Source organism: Barbus barbus (genome assembly GCF_936440315.1).
Source record: "Barbus barbus genome assembly, chromosome: 47".
In the NCBI taxonomy this organism is placed as follows: domain Eukaryota; kingdom Metazoa; phylum Chordata; class Actinopteri; order Cypriniformes; family Cyprinidae; genus Barbus; species Barbus barbus.
Window position 1 is genome coordinate 11951346 of NC_136725.1, and position 18393 is coordinate 11969738.

Sequence of the window (18393 nt, forward strand, 5' to 3'; positions counted from 1 at the left end):
AATGCCCTACACCCTTACCAGAACACACTTCAAAGGGCTCTTCCCTTCGAAGGGAGTAGGGCATAGGGATGCTCACTTCCATTTGGAATTCGCCCACAGGCACCCTATTCGACCGCTTCAGGCATGTAGATGCGGCCGCCATCTTGGAACGGTCCACTTGACGTCATTCACTATGCTGTAGGTTCGCACAGAGCTGTTGGGTTCACAGACCATCGGCTGTGCAGGATTGTGGCATCTTTAGAATATTCAGTGATTACTATGGTGAATGACGTCAAGTTGACCACTACAATATGGTGGACGGCTTTTGTATAGCGGCCCATAGAAACAATCGCTAATGAGGCCTCTACATATATATATATCTATTGTAGGAACGATTTCACAGTGACACGTGATCTCACGGACACTCGCGAGATCAAATGTGACTAGAGAAGAAAAGCAAATAGAGGACAATCAACGTTGTCAGCTGGGTCTCCTGGAGTGCGATCTGTTTCACAGTGAAAAACAAAGTAGGCTATAAAAAGAATATGGGTAACGTTCTCTCTAACGTTCTTTTCTTTCGCGGCATGTTTGTGGCTGCCAAGCTTCAGCTATAGAAGCACGCAACATCCTGTAAGTGACGCTTGCTGGCTCTCATTGGCTATCGCGGGTATCACGTCAGAGGCAGCCCGATCAAGAGTCGTAGATATCAAACATGTTTGATATTTACGATTTGGGTTTGGGGATCGTTCGGGGCTACAAATTGGGCTACAAATTTGCCTTAAAATCCTGTAGTGTGCAGCCAGCCTAAGCAAGCACCACAAATATGTTAATTTTACCCCTTTCCAAAATGCTGATGCATATAAAAAGTCACATTTAGCATTTGTTTGTGTGAGTCACAAGAGGGCATTAAGACAACAAAACAACTAAATCAAAAGCAAAAGCATCGGGCCACAACTATACGGTTTCCCAGTGAGAGACCTTCTGAATAGGACAGAGTCAAATTTGTCAATTAGTGTAAGCATACTATTTTCATTTTTGATTATGCAGTCCACACTAAAGTAACCACACAGAGAGCATGCTTGGCACACACACACACACACACACACACACACACACACACACTTCCCTTTTAAGATTTCACTAAGCCCATAATCTGATCTGACGTGCAGTGATGTTTGAAGTCAAGTTTCTCTTTGGTTACTATAGCGTGAGGCCAAAGATCCTGGTGAGCAGCAATGGGATTTAAATAGTTTGCATGAAAGCCCTCCAAATGAACCCATAAATAAGAAATGGACTTCTTTTTAGCTCTCAATCTCTTTCATGTGTAACAAGCTGCAAGGTGGAGATTAGATGGTCTTTGAGTTCAGTGTCAATTTGAAGTCAAAGAAAGAAGCTCTTGCCTTCACTGTTAGAGATAATGTGACTTGCAAGCGGCCTCTGTAGAGCCGAGACTAACAGATGAGGCTAACGGAGGCTCAGTCTGGATTATGGCCAGAGAATAAAAAACAAACAAACAAAAAAAAAACAGACATATAGTCTTCAAACAGTACAACATGCTTTTTTGAGAATGATGTGCATTTTCAATGGATATTAGGTAAGGAATATTAAAAGTATGTGATGATAAATGAAGTGTGACTTGAGAAATTACATTTTCAGCTGTAATTAACCTCATTCAAAGCTACCTGTTATATTTTGAATTACCTTACCAAACAACAGGTAATTAACTGTACGCTTCCAACTTCCTCCACTCATCTAATTGGCTCTGTAGGATACTATGATCAGTCAAGTGTATCTGGAAACCAAATTCAGATGAATATAAAAGCATTTAAATTTGATTTATTCCACAGTGTCACACCAATTTCTAAATCTGAGGATTTAAAAAAAAAAATGTTAATGTCTTAAAGGGGTTGTTTACAAGAGGGAAATGAATGCAGGTTTCTTTCATTACATCATCACAGCAGAAGAATGTCAACCATAGTTAAGCGGTTTAGTTTATGCCACATCCTATTTCAAAAGAGTTCACTCTGGGTCACTTCTACAGAGATTTTTCTGGCAATTTTATCATCTACCAGGCAAAAATGTTATGTTTAGTTAGAAATGTCGAAGCAAAATAAAAATAATAATAATTTGAGGTACGACTTAGGACAAATTATGCCAAGTCTATCAAGTCTAAATCTCTAAGCAATAATAAAAGCGTTTGCCTTGGCAAGCACCACTGAATATGCTAATTTCATACTATATACAAAAATATGCTTATATGTACAAAAAGTTACTTTTTGCATTGTGTTTGTGACAGTCACAAGAGGCACAATTAGACAACAAAACATTAAGATTGAGACTGTTTTGCATCACAAAGGCCATGACCTTGCGGTTTCTCTGCTGGGTAAGTCTTCTGCCAAAATAACACTCCAAACTTCTGTCTTAATAACCAGGAGCCAACTTAACTGGATGCTTTTAAACATAATCGGTGTGTCTGGATGCTTTTATTTAGTGTGCAATTTCGCCTGCTGTCTACCTCTTCCTGTCTTAATTAGGGGGAGTAGGAGTCTGTTTAATGGGAGGAATAACTCCATTTCTATTCCAGTAGGAGCAAACATATGCCTTTACTTCACCACAAATCTAATAACACACACATAGCCCCAAAACGTATTTTGCTACTTAAGCCACCCTTAAAAAGCACAAATGTCATTGCATTAGATAAAATAAAACACAAGTGGCATTTATGTAAGGTACAATTGCAAAGCACACTTCTCAAGCAAAATATTTAACTCTTTGGACACATTCTGGTCAACAACTAATGTCCAGTTCAGGATCATCTTCAAGTTTATGAGTAATGCAGCTGAGTCATTCCATGTCAACTCAATCAGAGGTCCCTGACATTCCTCTGTAGAAACAAAATCATTTGTATGCAAAGTGACCCACATTTAGTTATCAACAAATTGGTCAAATTCAACAATCTGCACATGGAACTAGACTGAAATCCCCATATTTCTGGGACTGAAGCATATGGCCTTATAAATGAAAACTCCATAAGAAAACTTTGTTAAGAACCAGAATCTAAAAGAATACTGTGATATGTGGATTAGACCATTTACATCTCGCTCAAAAATGACCAAAGAGTTTCGATAATTTTCCTATTTAAAACTTGACTCTTCTGTAGTTACATCGTGTACTAAGACCGAAGGAAAATGAAAAGTTGCGATTTTCTAGGCCGATATGGCTAGGAACTATACTCTCATTCCGGCGTAATAATCAAGGAAATTTGCTGCCATACCATGAGTGCAGGAGGCCCAATGATATTACGCAGCCTGAAAGTAGTCCCCAGTTATATCATATCTAGTTACCTAGCTACCTACCTACTCCCTAATGAGACTATAGTTCCTAGCCATATCGACCTAGAAAATTGCAACTTTTCATTTTCCGTCGGTCTTAGTACACGATGTAACTACAGAAGAGTCAAGCTTTAAATAGGAAAATTATCGAAACTCTTTGGTAATTTTTGATGACCAAATGCTAACGGTCTAATCAGATTCAATGATCGATGCTAAGCTAAGCTAAAAGTGCTACCGCCAGACCCGGAGATCGGTTGAATGGATTCAAAAACGGTAAAATGAGCCTATTTTCAAAAAAAGTAGAGTGTTCCTTTAAGAACCAGTATCTAAAAGGATATTAAGATAACTTTAATACTTCTCAAAGGACATAATAAAATCATGATGTAGCCATCTTCCTTCCTATCATTTTTTTTTTTATCCCAGTAATTCGGCTCCAAATCTCAACTGAAAATGTAAACAAAATAAAACCAAACTCTATGTTCCAACTGCCAAAGCACTTCCTAGTGAACCAGCAGGAACAGAACGTAATGTTCGTAAAACAAATGGACAACTTCTTGAGCAGTCATACTAACAAGAGATATACAAGAACAAAACAGAAACAAACAGCAGAGGGGAATGGCATGTTTTGTTCCCTGTTTCCGAATTCTCAACCTTCCCTCTTCCAGACCGAAGAGGTAATTAAAACAGAGAGTAAATAAATACAGGCCAACACTTCCCGCCCACAAACGAAACTCTTTCGTTGCACAAAGAAAATGGCACCCCTTTCAAATTCCATTAAAGTCTCTTCAGGCACATTGCCTTCCTGTGTGCTTCTCAGGCCTTGTCTGGCAGCCTCCGCGCTGTCAGGCTAATGCTTCTCTGATCTCCCGTTGAAATTTCTATTAATCAGGACTGGTGTTTTCCTGCTTCCACTTCCACATACTCCAGTGACAGGCTGATTTGTTCTTGTTTTTATTTAACCTCCTTTTTACTTGAAACTTTCATTCGTTTTCTTCTTATTTCTCCCACGCTAATTCATGGATATGTGCAGATAACGGGTTTAAATTGGTGGATTTTTTGCTCTGCTGGTATGTTGGGAAAAACAAAGAGTCGTTTAAGATTCCTGTAGTGTTTTTGTACTCTATCGTCTAAAAACATACTTCATATCAAATGGTTATATTTACTATTAGTATACTATTGTTATAGCTATCTATCAGGAGGCAGAGCACAAGGATCAACATCAGATTTGAATGTTCTCCAATCTTCAAAATCCCAATTTGGCCCCTCTATGTACATGCACAGCCTAAATAACAGCGACCTGCAATGATGGTTGTAATAACAAACAGCAGAGGCAGACAGGCATAACGATTTTTGATCAGATCTCTAGTTCCCTCGGAGAGGAGCCAAAGTCAATGAGAGAGAACTTCTAATCAGAGGAGGAACACTGCTAACATTAATGTCCAATAGCACAATGATCCGGAGAGAAAGAGGTTAAACGTGCACCACAACCATCTCATGAACAAGTGGATGTTAATCTGTCAAGCCTGAAGCAGCTCTCACAGTTCAAACAGCGACCTCTGAAATGGGCTGGAATATTTACAGAGCTGTGCTAGCGTGTCGGCTGGTGTAGGAGATGATGTAGCCGCAGCATGCTAATTAACAGCGTTAGCGGGGAGAGAGATCGATGTGTTTGTGTGGATGGATTTGAGCAAAACTGAGCATTGATTTGAGAAGGAGTGTAGTCTAGTCTTTCACCTGAACAGCCAGGATGAACCTGCTCTTTTCCACCAAGTGCTTCTTTACAGAGTTTACATTACCTCACAATTCAGTTACTTAAAAAGTATAATTGACCATGTTCTGCTCTACATCTAATCACTATAAATTAGTTTGGGAGTCACATTGTGTTTGGGGCTGTTGTCACATATGTTTTAAATCTACAAATAGCCCATTTGTATTTATGGTTTTTCTGAAAAGCCTATTAGACTGTTTGGCAGTTTTCATTGTGACAACTAACCCCAAACAGTGTGACAACATGCACACACAAAGCTGACCTGTGTTCGTTAAACCCTTCATTTTTTTTTTTTTTCTGTACAATATGGGTGGAAATGTTCAATAGCTTTTTTTGTAAGACTTCCAGGCTTTCTCCAAAATAGAAATTTAGTTAAACAATTTCAACCCTGAGAAATATTCCGTGAAGTGTGTTAAATCTAGCCCCAGTCTTCCGTGTACTCTAAAACGTTTTTTGTTTATCTTACTATATTACACAACCTTGCTTATTTTATTTTATTTTACTGGAAAACAAGACTAAATAAATAAATACATACATACTTAATAACTGCAAGGTAAAGTTTAAAATAAATATACAAAATGAATAAAGTTTTTACTCAGGATTACATAAATAGTAAAAAAGGCTTCTATAAATAATAAAAATATCAATATGAAGCTGAACTACAACATTAAAATATATAAACAGTGAACAATATACATAACACAGTGAGCACACAAAATTCTCTGCCTTCCAAAAAGGAGCAAAGTTTTGACGTTATGGACACAATTAACTATTGAAATGCAGGTATGTCCTTTTCCATGTTCACCAAATGTTTTTTCCCCCCAGTGCTGGCCTTTCTCTCGCTTTGAGTTAAAAGGAATTTTTCTAGGATGAGAAGCTTTAGGCTTGACATGTCAGAGTGATTCTTTTGCTCGGACAATTTGTTCTCGCTCAACATGGGCTAAATGACTGCCTTGCCATCGATCAGATGGCACTTCTGTTTGTCGTCTGGCCTTGACTGTTTCGAGTCTCAGACATACCTTCCTTTTTTCCTCTCTGAATGTGCTCTGCCACTCGCCTTTGTGTGCAATTATACCAGAGTGCCTTTACTTACTATTTGCAGATGGAGAGATACAAAGATGGTGACCTTTGCACATATTACTGTTTTCAGTACTGTCGCACAGACATGGATGAGCAGACAAAGTGAAATGCTTTTATGCGTTTGATAGAAGAGGAGTGCGGTTGTAATGAAAGACATCTTTACTCATCCAGATAGCAATGTTTTACTGCCTCAGGCCGGGCACGACTGAATGTTTTATTTCCTGTGTTGTGACGTGTGTACACACTTACCTAGTTTTCTTTTTGGCCACTTGTCTGAGACACTGCCTTATTTTATAGTGGTGTTATAGTCTTTTTTTTTTTATTGTAATGCCAATCGCAACCACACCAATATTGGGAACTAACCATTTGAAATCCATTCAAAAAATCCTCAGAAGGAAGATCCAGTAGCACATGATCAGCCTTAGATTCAATATGCCTTACAACTTCAAAACTAGTGTATGCCTGCCAAGAATGCCAACAATCCCTCTTCCTTGGTGGAGGCACACTAAAGAAAAGCACCAAGTATCCAGCAAAACTGGTTTCCAAGGAGACTCACCCATAAAGTTGAGATAGCCCTCCCCTCCTAGACTGTGAGTGAGGAGACGGATGAGTTTATGCAGCTGGATGCCACGGTCTATAACAGGTGTCATGGCAATAAGAGCGCTCATGTTGGTGTACATCTCTTTGTCCATCAGCCAGAATGCCAGTGACTTGTCCCCAACCAAGGCCTACCAACAAGCGTAGACATTTGAGCATGTGTAATCTTATATCATGAGAATAAAACACCAAAGTGTTTGTGAATGGTGACCAGCAAAACTTGAGAACTTCTTGAGAAAGGAATGTTCTGGAACGTTTCAAATTGACAAATTACTAACTTGGTCATGGCTCTCAGCATAGGTGATAGATGCCTCCCCTTTCCTTCTGTTGGTCAGGGTGTGAACAATGTTCTCCAAATCCCAGTCCTCATCCCGAATTTCCTTCAGGACCTTTGATGAATGAACATACAACAAAAAGTTCATGAGCAAGTGCTATTATCATTTTGGGTATCAATTTAGAATAGTGGTCTGCTTTTAACAAGTAACTATGCAGGAAGTAATACATAGTACTACATTAACACTGAACTTAATACTATTAACTGATATGGAAGCAAGATTAACTAAGCAGTAAGTAATAGGAAATTTAGAACAAAGGAAGTTCCTTAATGAAGACATTAACTGCATTTATATTGCGTTAAGCACAAAACCACATTTTCCAGATTACAATGTCTGTCAGAATATCAAAAGTGCCTCAGAAATATGCCTGTACAGTATATGTCAGATATAAAATGTATTAAAATAACTTAACAAATTACTTTGTGACATCCATGTCAACCCCTCACTAATTACTCAAGTGTTACCTTGTCAGTCTGCAGTAACTGACTACTGGTCTGAACCATTGTTTAAAGTGAATAACACGGTAACCCCTCACTAACTACTAAAGTATTAACTTGTCAGCCTGTTTGAGTAATTCATAAGGGGTTAAGTTGTTTAAAGTGTTTTTCACTTTAAAATAATAGTCCAGATCACTAGTAGTTCCTGCAGGCTGACAATGTAATGCTTGAGTAATTACTGAAGGATTCATTTGTTTTTCACTTTAGAATAATAGTCTAGAGTAATTAGTGAAGGGTTGACATCGATTTCACAAGTAATTTAATATGTTTTTAGTCATGTTACTGTTGTAAGTAGTAATTCATTTGTTTTTTTTCTTTATTAATTGGTCACAGTTAGCAAGTAGTTCTCAATAAGGATATTTTGATTTAGTAATCACTGAATACCTAATAAGGAACTTCCTTTGTTCTAAATGTGCTGTTAATCTTGCTTCCATAGTAGTTAATAGTATTAACCCACGTGAGCTGTGTTACTGTCAATTTTGGCCAGGACGCTCTTGTAAAATAATTTTTTAATCTCAATGTGCTTCTTTTCCTGGTAAAATAAAGGTTATAATAATAATTAAGTTCAGTGTTAATGTAGTACTACCTATTACTTAGTTACTTGTTAACATTATTCTAAAGTGTTACACAATTTTCTATAACATCAAAAATATGTGGATGGACAAAACAAAATTTGCATCCAATATCTGAATCAACAGAATTGTTAGCTGCTCAAAACTGAAAATGAACCCAAACCAAAGTTTACACATTGACCCCTACATTTGCATGCTATATATCCTCTGCACTTGGATGAAAGGATGCAAACTGAATTAGCTGGGGTAGGATACATGAGTCTTTGAATGGGAAATGACAAGCAAACCCCTTGGGCGGCTAGATTTTTTCTACCATGTCAAGTTGAGGTCAGAGCTGCATCTGAGAGTCAACTCGGGACAAAACTCAATGTAGCGAGCTCAATGGCCTGAGAGTTCACTACAGACCAGGTGTGGGACCCTTCATGTGTGAAATCCCAGATTGCCGATCTGCATTCGGATGCCTGTCCCCTGTCCTCTGTCTTTCCCACGTGCCGTGTTTTGGAACTGCCATCTTGAAGCTGAATCTGTATTTAGTGGAAGACTGGCTCATTGACCACATTAACGGTCGGAGCTGGTGAATCCCATTGACTTTGCCAATACCGACTGTAGTTCTGGGTCGGTGATTTGGCACGCTTTGCAGGAGCGGGTCGATGGCTATGTTTGGACTCAGTGGAGCAGTGTTCAGGTCATTGACTGGATCAGTGCTCTATGTTGTCCTCCAATGACTCATTTGAGAACGAGCTCACACTTCGAAAGAGTCGAAACGAAAGATGAAAGTTCTGTTCGCAAAAGGTGACCTCCCAAACTGTTTCTAGCTTGCATGTGCTCTGTGTTGATCGGACACTATTTGAGTGGCCAAGGGTCAACGAGCACAGCTGGATACTAGAGCAAGTCTGGCACCCTGCATCAGAACACTGGATTAAAGTCTCTGTACTCCTCGAACACTCTCTAACGAACAAAAACACCTGCTTGCTGCGAGACACCTGTTTCTGATTATGAGTATTTACCTCGGGATGTTTTTCCCCTGGTGAGCATATTCATTTGGCACATGATTGCATTTTATAAACATTTCAGAGCATACTGATAACTAGTCAGGAGCCTGGTGTTTGTTTAGAGTTTGTTTGGAAGTTTAAGGTAGTGGTTGTGGTGGGGGGGCATGCAGACAGAGAGAAAACGTTGTTAATACTTTCAAATTATTTTCCCCTGCAAGACCTTGAAAGATCAGCTTTCCTGCCTAGCCAAGTGGGTTCGATTGGTTTGTTTGACCAACCTAATAGGCTGCAAGTCTGGTTCTTAGATGGTCTAACTGGTCTTTCAGCCTGGCCAAGCTAGTCAAGTTGATATATTTAGCTGGTTTTAAAATTTTGGTTTGGATTGGTTTGGGGAACTTTCCAGCTGGTCAGCCATTTCCAAAAAAAAGCAAAACAGTCTATCCTTATAGACTGGGAATCTGCTCTTAAGATGGTCTAGCTGGTCTCCCAGCCTGACCAAGCTAGTTAGATGGGTAGGCAGGCTTGTATGCATGGTTTTAAATGGCTTTGGGTATTTTGCCAGCTGGATGACCAGCTATATATCTATACCAACAACTAGGCTAGTTTAGAATGTTTTTTTTTTCAACAGAGTATACATCATAATTTTTAAAGCATTGCAGATACAGTTAGGATGCATTTAAGTCATTATCACAAAGATTAATCCACTAATGGCACATCCAGAACGTAACACCAGTAGGATGATAGCACGGTTGTGGAGGGAACAGCCGCAGGGAGCAAAGAGACAGAAAGGAAGTGACTCTGACAGGCCCATCTCTCTCCCCTCCTCCTCTCCTGCTCACCATCATTAGAGCAGAAGGGTGACAGACAGATAAAGGAAACCTTTTAATAACACTGCAACCTTTTAAGAGGGGGCACAATCGACAGAGCCCACGGGCGAGCTGGAGCCAATCAATGCGGCTGTGCCCTGCCATCTACTCTTTCTCCTAGCCTCCCACTCCCTATCTGTACCATCTCTCTCCCGCTTTCTCATTCTGTCAGTGGAAGGGGAGACATCTTCCACCTACATTTTCACAACTGCTCCTCTGAAACTTCTCTGTTTAAACAGTATTTTTACTACTTATTAGAAGCATTCCCTGCTCTCCCTGATGGGACTGACTTTCTTTCTGTCATTAGCAGCAATGCGTTGTACAGAGAGAATGAGCCTGACAGAATCACTCCTCAAATGAGAAATGCATTGATTCTTTGGTGACATTTTAACAGCTGGTTGTTTCGCCTGTCTTTTCCTTTACATTCACATGTTTTTTTAAGTTCTCACTAAGATTAGAGAAGTCTCCACCCACATAGTCTCGCGCCTGGGGAGTATACTCTCCTATACTTTCTCTCTTAATTTTCTTATCTCTTCATTTTCCTTCCTGTTGCTCTCGCTCTGTCCATAGTAAGCTATTATTAAAGTCCAAATGCAGCCATGTTGCCATTTATTCAGAACTGACCCGATTAACTCCTTAACACAAGTTTTTATTATCCTTGATTCATCATCGCACATTATTCCAAACATAAAATGTGTCTCCATAATCTTTTATAAAATGTAATGACTTGCTCTGCCACTTAAATGACTTTCTGTTTTTGCATTTACATGGGTTATTGGTTAATGTTAACCAACAGCCATTTAAGCACTGAAAATGCGCATTCCGTATCAGAACGTATGCAACGTTCTGATACGGAATGCACATTTTGTACAAAGTCTAACCTTACTTTTTTTTTTTTTCTCGTTGACTCATTAGGTTAAACAGTTTTTGCCTTTAAATGCTGGATATCGGATCACTTTTTTAAAATTACACAGAATCAACATTCCCAAGATGATTTTAGAGTATATCTTTTTTATGTGTGCCTCATATGAATAATTAGTACTTTTGTGACAAAACTGCTGTTATTATGAAACCTAATTAAAGACTAATTTTGAGACTACACAACTGCACATTCAGTGTTCTTTGAACCACATTAACACTTTTTAGCACCAACACAGATGCAGATCAGTATTTGATAATAAGCTGTGAATCCTTCCCACTGATCTTGATGTTTAAGGACCAAAAGAAGAATCCTATAAAACTGAAAAACAGCATTAATCAGGAGCTGGAGAGGGACAGCGCACTCATTAACGATTTTACTGCCTCGTTGCCCTTGTCCTTATATCATAGGAGGGGTGACCATGCATGGAAAACAAAACAAAAATAAATTATACTCATATAAAGTCACTTTGAGATTCACTTTCATTTTCAAACTGATTTACACAGTTGCAGAAAGCTGTTTATATATTTAATAAGAACTTTGTTATGAGGCTTTGGTTTACGATTTGCTATTTTTACAAGCATGATTATTCATGCTTGCATACGTGATGCAGCAGAAGGACAGAGGATAGTCCCGCAAAACAAAATATTAAATCATTTATGAACATATTTTCTGGAAATTATTCAAAAACATAACTGAAAATAATTATTTGACAATGCAAGCAAGCTGTCTTCATTATTAGCCTATAATTAGTTCACCTAAACATAAAAATATTTATAATTTAATGTGACCCCCCCCCCCCCATTGGAAATACATAAGGCAGAAACTTCAAACTGAACTTTCCATACTATGTAAGTGAATGGGTATTGAGCCCATCAAGCTGTAAAAATACTAATAAAACAGCACAATAAAAGCGGTCTTTACATATTCAAGTCTCCTGAAGCTATACAACAGATTTACATGAGGAACATAGTAAAAATGAAAGCCATTCACTTCAAATCTTGCTTGATCTTCACTGTATGGAAATGAGCAGCTTGGACATTTTACTAAATAGCTTCATTTGTGTTTGACAGAAGATAAAGGCATACTTGTTTGGAATGACATATTGTAATTGATGACAAAATTGTCATTTAAAGTGAATTATCTCATTAAATGTCATAACATTATGAAGTACGCTTCATGCTAGAAACAAAGAGTTTGGCTCAGAAAAGTTCCCTTCCCTAGACAGAAGTTTGAATCACATGCATTCAAAGCCAAAGCTAGAAGCTGTGTTTATTTTCCCTCTTTTAAAAAAGATCAAATCAAAAGAATGGAACGGTTTCCTGTGGAGGGAGTGCATCAGGCCAGCGTGTTACATGCCCTGCCAGCACACTTACACTGCTTTACAAAGGCAATCTGTGAAGATCTTTCCGGTCGAAATATGCTGCAGTCTGCCAGTCTGCCATCTTTGTTGTGTTGTGCTGTGTAATTCATTACAGTTCACTGAATGTGACAAGAACTTCGGCTCACATTTCCTCTTAATATAAGCTACACAAAGAGAAATTAGGAAGAGGCAGAGGGTGAAAAAAACTGTCAGGGTTTTTAAACAAAACTTCCTTGTCCATCAAGCACATGTGCAATGAAGCTAAAAAACTGTAGGACACAGATAAGCAACATGAAACACTGAGACATAAACAACAGAGGAACAGGAATAAAAAGGAACTCCAAATATACGGCAAAACAACAAAAGAAAAATAGCAGCAGAACTGAAATCTCAAAGCAAAGTGGTTTTCCTTTCTGAAACCATTCCTCGTTTTTTTTACTAGACACTTTTATGTGATAAAAAGCAGGTTTTCCATATTTGAGACAGGCTTAGTACACTAATACAAGGGACACAAAGGAGATGGAGGCATAAACCACAAACTGCTTTTGGAAACTCAAAGTTTCTCGCTCTTGCAAGCCTTCAGAATGTGAATGCAGTCTTCAAATAAATATGACACACTGAACAGCAATGAGAGATGCACAACGTTGGTGCCTCTGAGCCACGGGATGTAAGGAAAGGATTAGAAACACGAGTCCCGGTAGTATGGCTTTAACACAGAGATTCTTAGATGATGTAGAGACGATGGCGGTCTGGGAAGAATCTTTTGTGAAGCGAGGATGAGATCCGACTGTAATCTGTCTTTACAATGGGTATCAGCTCTCATTTAGCAGTTCATTTGCTCTTTCAAAAGAAGAGGTCATCTTTTTTCGTAACATATGAACCACCCTGCACACAGCACATTAGCTTGATATTATGCACCATTGCTAAAGTACATTATGAATTTACATTTATGCCTTTGGATGTCGCTTCTATCCAAGAGTGCATTCAATGCTTGCATTTTTATCAGTTTATGCTTTCCTGGAAACTGTCCCCTTGACCTTGCTGTTGCTACTATATATACTTATGTATAAGCAAACGGCATCATTAGCGAATCATATATGCGTTTTAAATTTAAATTTATAATGGCGGATTGAAATGCAGGAGCGCTTGTGTCTGTGTTTGTATTTATGAGCAGAAGAAGGGCATAAATAGACAAATCAATAGATGATAAGCTGCTGTGTCATCTCATTGGGACTGGACAACTCCCAGAGGTCAAAGAGGTGAATGCACACACGCTGTATAAGTCTTTAAACACCATTGAATCCAATCAATATTCTGAGTTTGAGGATTTTTTTTTCTTCTAGAAAACTTTTCTACTTTAAAAAAGAAGAAAAATCTTGGTGAGTAGGTGCAGGTTTTATTTAGCTACAGTTATGCCCAGAAGTGTGATAAATCTCACAAAACCTCACACACATTTTTGACCATCAAGGCTGCATTTAGAAGTAAAAGCAGTAATATAGTAAAATATTATTGCAATGCTAAATAACGGTTTTCTGTTTTAATATACATACTTAGTATAATTTATTCCTGTGGTGACAAAGCTGAATTTTCATCAGTCATTATACAGTCTTCAGTGTTACATAATCCTACAGAAATCATTCTAATATGCTGATTTATTATCAATGTTAGAAAAAGTTGAGCTGCTTATTTTTTTGGAACCTTTTCTTTGATGAATAAGAAGTTTAAAAATAAAAGCATGTTCTTATTAATAGCAAATAGCATGTTGTTATTCTGAAAAAGCAATATTTTTTTAAACATTATTTATTAGTCTAGTAATTCTAATTAATTAGATTTAAAGACAATAAAAGTACAGTATATGAGAAAATTCATGAGCAATGGAATAACTAAATAAATCACAAATTATAAAGATGCAAATAAATAAATAAACAGATAAATAAATATATAAACATAATAAACAAACAAACTTGATTTCTTTATTAAAAAATGTAATAAAATAAAGCTGTCTGGACTCAATGTATTGTGTGCATGTAGGAGCACCACATGATGGATCATATAGATGCATCACACAGAAAGCAAGCTACTGTTGTGCCATGGCTCTGAATATGACCGTGCCATAAAAGCCTATCAAATAAAATGTAATTGCTAAAGATACAGCGAAGAGAAGTTAGAAGTACAGAGAAGAGAAAAACAAATGTGTTTTTGAACACAAGCACGGTGTTAACTGTGCCTCCCTGCTGTCATATGCACCTGTAATTCCTCAACTATTCAGTAGAGGGAGGAATGAGTACATACACTTCAGACAAAGCTTTAGGACAACTGTAAGGACTTCTCTAAAAACAGTCATGAGTTAAATATTAAGAGCTGAGCTCTCATGAGCAAAGAAGACAGATTTCAAATCTAGGGATCATCCGGCAGAAGACCAAGTGCCATTGAATTGAATGGAAATGCTAACAGGAAGCTTTCCCTACTAGAATGCTCTGCTAACACATTCAATGGCCAATCAAGACTTGAAGCTTGAGAAAACAGCACTGCTGGCACAACATATCATCTTATCTCACATTGTACGTTTACAATAATTCCACATCTCATGAAATCTGCTATTTAACCAAACAAACAGGAAATGCACATGCCTAAACCATAGACTTAATTACTGCAAAAACAGCTCCCCCGCAATCACACACAATCAGTGCAGTCTGACGGGAAGAGAGAGCCAGTTATCTACCTTAGCAATAATCATACCTTCTTTTGTCTTCAACTTTCTCTCCCTCTCCTCCTCAGACCACAGGAAAATGAATAAAAATATATCGATACATAATTCATCCTCTGGAGGCTGAACTAAAATACCAATATCCTCCAATGAGGAAGGCAAAATCAGAGTGACTTCCCATTACAATTACGTGATACGAGCTTTAATTGTTCCTCTTGAGAGCAGACGAGCGCAAGGATGGGGTGTTGGCGTGGGGGTGGAGGTAATGGAAAACTATTAGATAATTCGAGTTAATTTGCTTAAGCAAATTAATCAAATCAACAGCCACACGGAGCTCAGCACCAGGATATGAATTAAACAAATAAGGGTTGTGGAGTGCTTTTAGCCAGAGAGGCCAGAAGGATACTAATCTGTTTTCTAGTGGCACTGCTGTTAATTACACACGATGACTTTATTTGCCATCATGACCTCTTTCTCCCAGAGCACACAAGAGATGGCTTGCACATACACCCGTAACACACGTAAATAAATGCTCATGACTATACAGGTATACAGGTAAAATAAATAATCAAACTCATAACAGACTAAAACCTGTTCACAAAGATCCACGCTAAGTGCCTGTGTAGTTAACAATATGCGTAATACTTACAATAAAATAAGGTATGAGAGGTTGTGCTGTATTGTTAATATAACCATGTTAGCCATGACGTGCAGTTGATGGGCTTATTGCTTTAGTTGTTACTATATAAAATAAGCATTTTTCATAAGAATAAAAAAAAGTTCACACAGTAAGAGTTTGTAATTCTATGGTTGCTTTGGTGAAGATTTGTTATAGCTGCTACGCAATGTACACTTTAGCACAGCTGATGAGCAGCAAAACAAAACAGAGCACAGCAGAACAATACAAAACACAACCAAAAGAAAATAAAATAAAAATAAATAAAACAACTTTAAAAATAAAACAAAACAAAAACAACCTCAACAAGAATAAAATGTAACTTTAACTTAAAAAAAACATAAACCTAAGGAAAAAATAAAAGAACTTAAAGAATGAAACAAAACAAAAATGACCTCAACATGAACAAAACCTCAAGACAACGCAAACAAAACAAAACCCTCAAGACAACACAAAAAAACTTCAACATAAAACGAATAAAACAAAAAGCTCAAACACAAACAACAAAAACCTCAAGACAACACAAACAAAACAAAAACCTCAAGAAAACACTAACAAAACCAACACGACACAAAAATGAAACAAAACAAAAAAAGAACACAACATAACAAAACTTAAGCACAAACAAAACACACCTGTATTAAAAATAAAATATTTAAGTAATATATATATATATATATATATATATATATATATATATTATATATAGAAATAAAACGGAACACAACAGGTAAAAATAAAACTTCAACACAACCAAAACAAAACCTAGACAAGAAAAAAAGGAAATCAAACAAAACTTAAATTAAAATACTAATGTGAAATAAGTAAAAAAAAAAAAGATAAGTAAAATATTAAGCAAATTGATAAAACTAAACATAAAATGGAAAAACAAATATACAAAATATATAAAATAGAATATGCCATGATGCTTATGTGGGAATGTGAATTTAAGTGGTAATGCACACTGAAACATCTATATGATACTGTATGTGTCAGTTAAAGTTGACCTCTCCACCCAACAGATAGCAGCAGACATTATAACTGCCACCCGCCACAGACCACCAGAAACTCGCTCACATTGTGATCTAATCTGCTCTTCAGTTATAACTTAATTTCCATTTCTCTTCTTCAGGAAGTATGACTGAACTCTCTCTCTCCTCTCGGCCCCGCAAATCAAACGGCATCATTAATAAACCTATTGATTCCACATATTAATGTATTCTCCGAATACGGTGATGGAGAGAGAACAGCTGCTCTCTTTATGGAAATCTCTAAAGATTTCATTAGCTTTTGGGGAGGTTTCATTATGGACCGAAGCCCTCTTCTCCTCCTTTTTCTCTCCACTATGTTCATCATCTGCATTATCGATTCGGAGCGGCGGACGTTTTAATTTCACAAGCGAGCCACGCACAGCCGACCTCCGTCACAGCGCAGCGCGCAGCTGAGAAGCCCTAAACGCTGTTTGTGACATAGGAGGAAAGGAAGACACAGAAAGCGAGAAAGAGGTGGAATTCAGTAGTAAATCAGGAGGGAGTTTGCCCTTTTGAACACTTCATTGTGAAAACGAGAGTTATGGCACGGAGAGGTGAAGTGTGGACATAAATTTCTTTGTCTGAGGCGGGTCACAGATGCAGGGTTACTGTAGTTTGTCAAGGGATTAAAAGAAAAGTTCATCCAAAAAAGAAAAATTCATTTACTCACCCCCCTTCTTCCAAACCCATATGACTTTCATCTAAAAAATAACACAAAACTATACAATAAAACTGGTACAAAGGAGTTGCGGGTTGTACTCAAAGTCGTCTGAAACCTCTTATGATCACCAAAGCTGCATTTATTTGATCTATTCTAAAAAACAAATTGTAAAATGTAATTTATTCCTGTAATGGCAAAGCTGAAATTTCAGTCTTCAGTGTCACATGATCCTTCAGAAATCACTCTAATATGCTAATTTGCTGCTTAATAAACATTTCTTATTCTCAATATCAATGTTTAAAACAGTCATGCTGCTTAATAGTTTTGAGAAAACCATGATACATTTTTTTTCAGGATTCTTTGATGAACAGAAGGTTCAAATAGCATTTATTTGAAATAGAAATCTTATAACACTATAGCTTGAAAATTAGACAATTTTGCTTCTCAGTGATATTTAGATTTTTTTCTTTACATAAAAACACTCATTAAAAAGATTATCAGCAGAACTTTTAGCATGATTAAGATTTTTAGCAGTGTAATTCATTTCTATTTTTTTTTAAATGCCTTCTCATGTTTAAAGTTGGCACAACATAATTGATTATGAGACATGTAAAACTTAGTACCATTGTCATTGAATATCTTTAGAAGACCTGAAAAAGAACACATGATCTCTGTATGTGTTTGTTGTTTGGAAAAGAGCAGCATTGACATTTCTCAAACATCAGAAAGTGACTCGTCTTTGAAACCTGTGAGTAAATGATGACAGGACTGTCATTTTGGGTTTAACGGTTCCTTTAAGATTGTAAACCGGGATACGCTTGATATTCTGTGCTCAGCTAAAATGCAATACAATTTGCAAGTCTCTTTTTTTATATGATTGAATACGATTTGTTTCACTTGTTTTCAATTATTTTTCGGGGGTTATGTTCTGGTTTGGTGCCAAGCGTGAAAATTTTGACTTTTCTATGCAAGACTTGAAAGTGATTAGAGTTTTGGAAGTCATATTGAATAAGCCTGA

General features: G+C 37.4%; 1 protein-coding gene across 1 annotated transcript in view; it reads right to left on the reverse strand.

Annotated features, from left to right (window-relative positions):
* Positions 1–18393, reverse strand: part of LOC306865847 (1,4-alpha-glucan-branching enzyme-like) — a gene marked incomplete at both ends in the record, with an annotated part of 62457 nt that overhangs the window by 5322 nt on the left and 38742 nt on the right. The window contains 2 exons of the mRNA XM_079410675.1: positions 6716–6887; positions 7035–7145. Of these exons, the coding sequence (XP_079266801.1) occupies positions 6716–6887; positions 7035–7145 (283 nt within the window). The remainder of the gene's footprint in view (positions 1–6715; positions 6888–7034; positions 7146–18393) is intronic.